We start from the raw sequence: 10,000 nt of genomic DNA, 5'->3' as shown, positions 1-10,000 counted from the left end.
ATTTATTAGTGTTGGGGCAATTATTCGGAAAAAAAAAAAAAAAAAAAAAAAAAATCAAATTTTTCTCGAACTATCGGAATTGGAAAAATGTGTGCCCATTTTCTGACGCTACAAGCGATTTAAATTTTGTTTAAAAAAAAAAAAAAAATTACCACTGCTGACACTTATGATGAATATGAGCGTCGTTCCAAAAGTAAAGCCTCCTATTTTTTATTCTGTCCGTATGAATAGACCAAAGGAAGGGGATTTCAAATTTCTCTGTTGCTATAATTGATGGTGTGAGACAAAGAAAGCAACCTGTCTGTCATAGACGTGCAGCAGAAGCAGAGATGCATCATTGAATTCCTGGCAAAAGTGCATCGAGAATGGTGGTGACTATGTAGAAAATTAATTCTGGATCACAGAAGTCTTTGTAGCTCTTTAACTGTTGAGTTTAAAAAAAATAAATAAGAGGATTTAATTTTGGAATGACCCTTATATATATATATATATATATATATATATATATAGGAAGGGGCGCGGTGGATACTAAAAAGCTGATTGGCTAACTAAAATCTCAATAGAAGAGGAGCATATAAAAACGATAAACAACCACAGAATTCGCGCATAAGCCTAAAGAGTCCTAGAGTGGATGAAACGCGGAATATTCAGTGTAGCTTAATCGCCATATATATTTTATAAATTACTAACTAGCTCTACCTACGTATTGAGCACTTTTGAAGTAAATACTTTACGTATAAATCCATACTTTCGTATATTAATTTTATGTGAGTAAATTAAGTAGTTATATATATATATATATATATATATATATATATATATATATATATATATATATATGCATACACACACACACACAGGGTGGGCCATAAGTCACACACCAAAGAATTAAGTGATGTTAAACTTTAAAATCTTCGGGGCAAAACATATTTTCTTTTCTTTGGATATAAGATACATCTTTTTTTATGATTGTATCAGCGTGTACAACATGTTTTTCAGTTTATTGGTTAAGTTTGGTTTTAATAAATAACGTTTATTACTATCAGAATTATTTCAAATCCTTTGGTGTGCGACTTATGGCCCACCCTATATATTCAAAATCTCGCTAGATTCAGCCATTCTGAGGAGTCGTAGACAACAAAACACGCATCAGTGGATAATTATATTTTAAAAACAATATATATACCGCTCCCCATGTGGGAGTATCAAATTGGTTAAAGGGAAAATTATTCCCAACTCTCATTTAGGTAAAAATGCACTTTCATAAATAATTGAATTCATTCAAAATGTATCTCAAAAAACAAAAACAAATAACATCTCCAGAGGATATCTCACTAGTGATGCAATTCTCTATCTATATAAAAGCCAAGTACGTCCAAAGATGGAGTACTGCTGCCACATCTAGACGGGAGCTGTTAAAAAAGCCTATCCTGCCTTGACAGAGTACAAAATAGACTTCGTGGCTTGGTGGGGGATGCGCTTTTCTCTTCCCTGCAACCTCTTTTCCACAGAAGAGACGTAGCGAGCCTGTCTTTGTTCTATCGTTATTTCCATGGCAAATGCTCGTCTGAGCTCCATTCTCTGGTCCCCCCCCCTTGCCAATCTTTTTCAAAAAACACCCGACTAGCTGAAACCACCGTCAATAATTTTCCCCACTCCTTATCTGTGCCTAAATCAAAACGTAGATTCCATGAACAAAGCTTCTTTCTTAGAACTGCACGCCTGTGGAACTGTTCCGCTTGCCTGTTTCCCTCCCGACTTCAACCTGGATGTCTTCAAGTCCAACACCACACAAATTCCTGATGAACCCCCCCCCCCCCCCAAGTAATGACACCTTACCAATTCTTCAATACTATTGCTACACTATCCTATTGATTACTGTACACACAATAACCCTTATCCCCGAGTGGCCACTGGGCCTTGATAAGTGGTGATATGATATTTTGATTGATGCAGATTTTGTATTTATTATTAATATTATATTGAACCCAATTGTAGCGATTTAAAAAGTTTAAAGAAACAAAAAAACAAAAAAGAAATGACTTGTGCACCACCTACAAGAATTGAAACCAAAACGTTCAGCTTACAGTTTACTTTTTCCTTTGATGTTAATGCCTGACCTATGAAGACAAGTTTGCTGCAAGGCAAAAAATTAAAACATGAACAAATAACTTATGTTATGCATATTCGAAATGCTGTCGTTGGACCTTCACTTGGCAAATTCCATTTTTTTTAATTTTCACACTTTTACACCAATTTTCCCCGGCTAAAACCCAAATATTAAGTTTTGCATGGGTTCGAATACCCTATACATTAAGTTTCATGTCTGTAGATCAAAAACTCACTGAGGAGTTTGGTAGGCAAAATTTTTTAAACAAATATATATACGCATACATAAATATATATAGAAAGAGTTTTGTGTTTACTATAACCTTTTTACGCAAATATTACGCAAGTATAAATCATGTAGAATATCTGCATGAATATAATTACACGTAATAGTTAACTAAAGATGATCATCCCATAAGAAAACAAAAAAAAAAACTAATAGGGAATTAATTAAAATGAATGTTTAAAAGAATATGCAAATTAGTTAGATCTTTTGCAGATAAATGCAATTCCACGGCCCATATATAGCAAAGTTGTATTTTCTTTTTAAATAAACAGAAAAAAAGGTTTGTCTTTTTTTTTCTTCTTGGCCTTCAGGCCAATATCTTTTTTCTGTTATCAAAGTGTAGTATTTGTTCCAGCAGATACTGCAATCAAAGACCATATGCGGGGGCAACCCCACATATCAAACCATTGCTCTTGATTTAAACTTCCAGTAAAATTAAATCTCTAGATCACCCCCCCCCCCTCACACGTGTGTTTTTACGTTTGAGAAAATATATGCATATTTAAGATGCGTTTTTACAGTAATCAGGAAAAATAACACTTTTATAATTAAATATTTAGAGATTTATAAAAAAATCGGAATTGGTAATTGCATCAAAATTGGGAAAAATATTGGAATCGCCCCACCATTAATATATATATATATATATATATATATAAAGCTGAATGCCTGTGTGTGTGTCTGGTCACGAATAGGCTCCTATATGGTTTACTATTTTAAAAAACTGATTACATATAATGATAGAAGATGTATCGAGACACAGGAATGGGTATGTTTGATCTGGCAGAACGGTGGTTCATTAAAATTGTGGGGTCTGCGTTCGCGCCTGGTCCACAAAGTATGGAAATAAAAAATTTAAAAATTAAAAAAAAAAAACGTTTACAAGTGTTTCTGATATAGATGTACATAAGAATACTTTGATAAGTATGTTTTAACTTAAATAGGGATGGTATAATAAAATTGTGGGGTCTGCGTTCGTGCCTGGCCTCCATAGAATGGAAATAAACACAAATTTTAACAAAGACTTTTCATATCTATCTGCGTAAGTATACTTTGATAATTATGTTTCAGTTTGAAGAAATATAGTATAGTAAAATTATGGGGTGTTCGTTCGCGCCTGACCTCCATAGAATGGAAATATGTCACAAGTTTAACAAGGTTTTTTAATATAGATTAACAGAATATTGTGATAAGTGTTTCAGTGTGAACAGGTATGGTATAATAAATTATGGGGTTTATCTATTTTATTTTTACTTTCATGATATTTTGCTTTGGTTTTGATACCCCCAAATTCGCAGCTATCTCTTTACAACCCTTGCTTTTCATAACCTATCATACTTTCATAAATCAGAGTCCATTTTCTGTAGGCTGTTTTTGAACCCAGTCAACGACAGGTACTTTTGCTAGTATATATATATATATATATATATATATATATATATACACATTTATTATTTGTTAGATTCGTTCATTCCCATGGCAATTGTTTGGCGACCCGAAGGTAAGTACTTTAATGCAATGTGCACTGATGAACTCATAGCACTTTGCTCCATCAACATCGACAAACTCCCGACCAACCAAACAAGCAGCAAAATCCACCCCTTCCTTGTAGCATGATCAGACAGCTCGCTACTCAACTCCCCACAATCCTGTTAGATAGGATTCCAAAGAGTAGAAGTTACATACCAAGTGCCTAAATCAAAATGTAGATTCCATGAACAAAGCTCCTTTCTGAGAAGTGGCCGCTTGTGGAACTCTCTTCCGTTTGCCTGTTTTCCACCTGACTACAACTTGGATGTCTTCAAGCCCAATATAAACAAATTCCTGATTAATCGCCCCCTTAAGATACTTCATCAAATCTCCAATACTAACTATTACTACGATACTATCCCATTGATTAGTGTACACACAATAACCCTTATCCCCGAGTGGCTTCCGGGCCTTGATAAGTGGTGATCCCACATGTAAAAAAAAAAGAAAAAGTATATGTATGAGGTCCCTTCAACAAGTTTCCAGACTTTTTTTGTACGGGCGCTTTTATTAAATGGTACACACACGAAACTCTAATCCCCTTTGAAGTAATCTCCTCCAGCTGTAACACACTTGTAGTATCATTCCAATAACTTTCTGAAAGGCCCCATGGAAGTCCGCTTGTGTCACAGCCTCTTTAGTCTCCCACAATTGTCTCATAATGACAGCCTCTAAGGATTTTTACGCTTCGGGAATAACCAAAACTCAAAGGGAACAAGTCTGGACTATATGGAGGATGAGAAAATGCCTTGATGGCCATGTTGGTCAAATAGTCTGTGACAAGGAGGGAGTTGTGGGCTGGTGCATTGTCCTGGTGAAAATTCTACTGACGTGATTTGAAGAGTGCTGGCCTCTTCCGACGGAAACTCTTCCTGAACTCCCTTGAAACATCAACATAGTATTTCTTGTATAAAAATATCGAGTTGTTTTAAAATGGCTGACTGATTACATTAAAAACTGAGCCATCCCCTACAAATATTTGAATAGTTACATTTTTTTTCGTTTTATTTGATAATCTGGTAGACTAATGTCCATTGAAAAAATGAAAATAAAAAGATGAAAATAAAAAAATATATATAGAGAGGAGGGGGGGGGAAGATTTTTCAGGTCCGCCGAAAAATAAGTACCACTGAATATTTGATATTAATTTAGAAAACAGAAAACAAGAATTATGAGATTCCTGAAATAAGTTTCCAGACTTTTTTTTTTCGTATGAGCACTTTTATTGATAATAAACACATGAAACTCTAGCTCCCTTCAAAGTAATCTCCTCCGGCTGCAATGCACTTGTTGTACCGTTCCAACAACTTCGAGAAAGCTCCATAGAAATCCTCTTGTGTGAGCGTGTCAATGACACTCATCACAGTATCTTTCATCTCCTCAATTGTGTCGTATCGATAGCCTCTAAGGGTTTCCTTGAGCTTAGGGAATAACAAAAAGTCACAGGAAGCAAGGTCTTGACTATAGGGAGGGTGAGGAACTGTCTTGATGTTCACGTTGGTCAAATAGTCTGTGACAAAGATAGAGTTACCCTTAGAACGAACTTTATATCTTCAATTCCTCGTGAATAATTGTGCGTACACTTTCAACATTGACATCAAACGTTGCACTTGTCGTCTTTATAGATGCACAACAGTCCTTATTCATGAAATTCTTTATTTGGCCAATCAACTCTAATGTTCTGAATTCCTTACTACTCCCACACCTTTCATCATCCCTCACAGACTCCCTTTCTTCATTGAATCTCTTATGCCACTGAAAAACTGATGCTTGATTCATGCAAGATGGTCCAAAAGCAGTCTGAAGTGTTCCATACGTTTCTGTGTCATTTTTTTCTAAGTTTAAAACAGAATTATCATTCTTCCAAAGTATCCTAACATCCAAATTGCATTTTTGAAATTCACCAGCTGCGACAATCAGGCTTTAGTAGAGTGTATTCCAATTCCTGCTGTAGCTGTTCATTTGAACCTGAAATCATAAAAATTAGTCAACTCATAAGATCTACAACAATAACATGCTTGTACAAAAAAGTCTGGAAACGTATTGAAGGCACCGCATAGACATTTCCTACCTGAGTTGCCGTGGGTCGTTCTTTTGGGTTCCATTTCATCAAATCCGTCATTACAGTGAGGCCGTCATTGCTGGCGTTGGATACGGCCGTTTTCAGATTTGTCGCAACGCACTGTGGCCAGTGGAAGTTCATCGATGCTGCCAGTCGGTAGCCATCTTCCCAGTCTTTCTGTAAAAGACGGACAATAGAATGAGAAAGTTAAGGTTATATGTATTACAGGAATTTCATGACAAAACAAATAAAAAAAAAAAAAGAAGTTTTATCAGAAAGAAGTTACCGAGATAAATATGGATAGTAAGATTGTATAAGACATGACAGGATCCCAGACACAACACTTAACTGCTTCGGATACCCTTAGGCAAGGTGTCTACATCTCCAACCACCATCATCCTGAAATATATTGTTTCTGGCCCTTTTAATTTTTCCGTAAATTGATCAAGTAGTTTTATTTTTAAATAAAGAAAAAGGTAAATTTTCAGATTAGGTCCACATCCACAATTTTCTTTTAAATGACGACTTTTGGAGGTTTTCGACTATGCTGAATACGAAAATCGCATTGAGATTTTGCAGAAATAATTAGTTATCGAGATATAAAAAGTTGTATTATGCATTGCATTCTTTAGCAGACATCTGTTACGCGCGTAGATTTGTTTATGGCACGCGCGTAAAAACGATGGCCGCCAATTTCCGTATTCAGCATAGTAGAAACCTTATAAAAGACGTCATTTAAAAAAAAATTGTGGAGGTGGACCTAATCTAAAAAATACCAAAAAAAATTAAATTTTATGAGTATCTGAAGAGTGACTGTCTCACCTGTCATTTTGAAAAAAGTATCAAGAAACAAAGGGAGATAAATCAACAGTAATTCATGTTGTCATCACCTTCATTCAGTCTTGAAAGACAATAGATACCCCCCCCTGTAAGAACGGGCGTATAATTGTGAAACAAGAGTTACACTAACACCAACCGCATCTCTCCCGTTTGACTCCAGTGGAAAAAAGAAAGCAAAGATAACTGGAGATTTTTTTTTTTTTTTTTAACAAAGAATCACCACTTATCAAGACCCAGAGGCCACTCGAGGATAATGGTTAAAGAGTGTACAGTATTCAAAAGGACAATATCATAGTAATCGTTATTAGTGTAAATTTGGTAAAATTGGATTACTTAAGAATAACGACTCATCAAGAATTTGTTTATGCTGGACTTGAAGATAACCATATTGTAGTCAGCTGGAAAATGGAAGACAATTCCACAGGTGTGCAGTTCTAAGAAAGAAGCTTTGTTCATGGAATCTACGTTTAGGTTTAGGCACAGATAAAGAGCGGGGGGGGAATTATTGATAGTGTTTACAGCTAGATCAGTGTTTCTTGTGAAAGTTTGGTGAGGGAGAGGGGTATAGATTGGAGCTCAGTTGAGCACCTGCCATGAAAATAACAATAAAGCAGAGACAAACTCGCAACATCTCTTCTGTGAGAAAGAGATTGCAGGGAAGAGGAAAGGGCATCCCCACTAGGCTACGAAGTCTATTTTGAACTCTGTTAAGGTAGGATAAAGTCTTTTTAGCAGATCCTGATGAGATGTGGCAACAGTACTCCATCCTTGGACGTACTTGGCTTTTATATAGGTAGAGAATTGTATCAGCAGGTAGATGTCTACTGGATCGATAGAAGGATCCCACCATTTTTCCAGCAACCTTGGCAACAGATTTGATGTACGTGTTCCATTTCAGACCAGGAGTAAAGGTCAGGCCCAGAAACTTGTCAAAACATGGAGCCTCTCCAAGACGAGAGCCATTCATTTCAAGTGATGCCAGATGGGGATCAGAACATCGATGATGTAAAGATAGAAGCTTGGTTTTAGATGCATTAAAAGTAACCAGCCACCACTTTCCCCATTGTACCACATGCTGAAGATCAGAGGAGAGAGAATCAGAAAGAACTTAGTCGTTTGTGGCCTTTGATGTGTTGCCATAGATGGTAGTGTCATCAGCATGTCTACGAATGATCTAAGGATGTGATTTGGAAGATCAATAATGTAGATCAAGAAGAGAGTTCGACCGAGGATGGATCCCTGAAGGACTCCAGCATTAATACTTCTGATAATGCCGAAATAAGCGAAGAGCACACACAGCACTTGGTATTCCCAAATAGTCACCCATTTTAGCACTGACCAAACTCAACGCTGATTAACTTTGGGGATATAACACGAACAGGTGTGTCAATATGATTATGATGTGATTTATGTTGTAATGCCTACGAATTCCCATTAATCACTTAAAAACTATTTTCCTTATGCAAATACAACTACTAGATCAATTTATGTGAGTTTTGGAATATGATGTTTTCGTTTCGTCACAGGTACGAATAACAGAGATTTTTCTTTATTTTTGTTCTTTTTTTTTCAATATAGGGTGAATTCTGGACAAGAACCTTATTTTTTGTCCAACACATGACAGCATCTAAAAATGTAATGATTACTATGATATTATCCCACTGATTACTGTACACACGATAACCCTTATCCCCGAGTGGCCTCCGGGCCTTGATAAGTGGTGACTTCCTTGTAAAAAAAGATACGATGATGATATTCTTACACGGTCACCCAACTAAGTAATGACCAGGTCTGACATTGCTTAACCCGTGTGATTAAACAGGAAATTAGTGATTAGTCATGATATAGCCGTTGTTACTTCAGATTTGGATTTTGGAAACCAGAAAGAAAGAGATTACATTTTTTTCATAAAATTTAAGTCAACAAGAGTTATTCCCCTTGGATCAGAATTCAAGCTTATATACGGAATAATCCCATTGACACATCGGTTCTCGTTATACCCCAAATGTTGTTTTGAATCGTTTGTTTTTGTTTATGCTCTCTTTCATTAATCCAGTTTCCTGCATTGTTAACAGCCTTCACAAATACATACTTATCTATTTATAGTATGCTTCTCTTAGTTGCCTATCTGTCTATCTATCTATCTATCTATCTGTCTATCCTTTCCACTTTTCAGAAACAACTTGACAAATCTTAAATTTTGTATGAACCTTTCTTATAAAAAACTAAGCGTTATATTACTTGTTCGATTAAGGATTAATAAGTATTCGACACTAGCGAAGTTAAGCAACATTGACCATCTGGGAATTCCAGGTGCTCTCCGCTTATCTCGGGCATTGTTTCCAATCGTCTAACATTTCTCCTTGCTAATGGACTCGAGCAGTGTCAATTCAGAAGATTGTGTCACCCTCATGCTCAGTTACCACCCTAACAGGGGTGGGTGTCCATTGTCTTTTAAGGCAGAATGGAGATATCATTATCATCATCGCGAAAAGAGTACAAAAGAAACAAAAAAAAAGGTCCACCTTCTACTTTCAATAACAAACACAAACTGATTGTGACTTTTTTTTTTTTTTTTTTTTTTTACAAAGGCATCACCACATTATCAAGGCCCAGAGACCACTCAAGGATAAGGGTTAAAGAGTGTACAGTAGAAATTGGAAAAGTGACTTATGAGATATTAGGTCTCCCCTTGGAGGGGAGGTATATGAAAGAGTAAAGCTGTTAGCGCACGTGTACTCAACTGGCTTCGCCTTTCGTACAACTTACCCGCTCGGGTGTACCAAGAATCGTACAAATCTTGAAAATCTGATCAATTTCCGAACTGCCTGGAAACAATGGTCGCAAACTGTAAACTTCAGCCATTATGCAACCGACCGCCCACAAATCTATCGGGGAGCTGTAGTTAGTTGCTCTCAGCAGAACCTCGGGGGCACGGTACCTAAAAAAGAAAAGACGTACAATAAGAAAATTGGTTTTGAAAATTTGTGACATTTAGAGGCTTCCATAAAAGCTTTCACGCTCGGATTAAGATAATAGAAACAGCTGGCGTGTAGTGAAACAGAAAGAAAAACACGACCAGGTGAGACGTGTGGCCCTGCAGACCTTTTAAGCTGGTGTTGAGACGGTAGAGTTTTGTTTATATCTCAGCAGACGAAAATTGAAATGAATGG

At 36.4% G+C, this 10,000-nt stretch overlaps 1 protein-coding gene across 2 annotated transcripts in view; it reads right to left on the bottom strand.

Moving 5' to 3' along the window:
• Positions 1-10,000, bottom strand: part of LOC145261040 (serine/threonine-protein kinase dyf-5-like) — a 170,223-nt gene that overhangs the window by 16,314 nt on the left and 143,909 nt on the right. For both annotated transcript variants that reach the window (XM_080119187.1, XM_080119188.1), the window contains exons 7-8: positions 9,597-9,768; positions 5,997-6,164 (exon numbers count right to left, since the gene is read on the bottom strand). In XM_080119187.1, coding sequence (XP_079975313.1) covers positions 5,997-6,164; positions 9,597-9,768 — 340 coding nt within the window. The remainder of the gene's footprint in view (positions 1-5,996; positions 6,165-9,596; positions 9,769-10,000) is intronic.

Source organism: Euprymna scolopes, chromosome 37 (genome assembly GCF_053919585.1).
Source record: "Euprymna scolopes isolate OS-2025 chromosome 37, ASM5391958v1, whole genome shotgun sequence".
In the NCBI taxonomy this organism is placed as follows: domain Eukaryota; kingdom Metazoa; phylum Mollusca; class Cephalopoda; order Sepiida; family Sepiolidae; genus Euprymna; species Euprymna scolopes.
The sequence above is the reverse complement of the archived record's forward strand: the minus strand, read 5'-3'. Positions and strand labels throughout refer to the sequence as shown.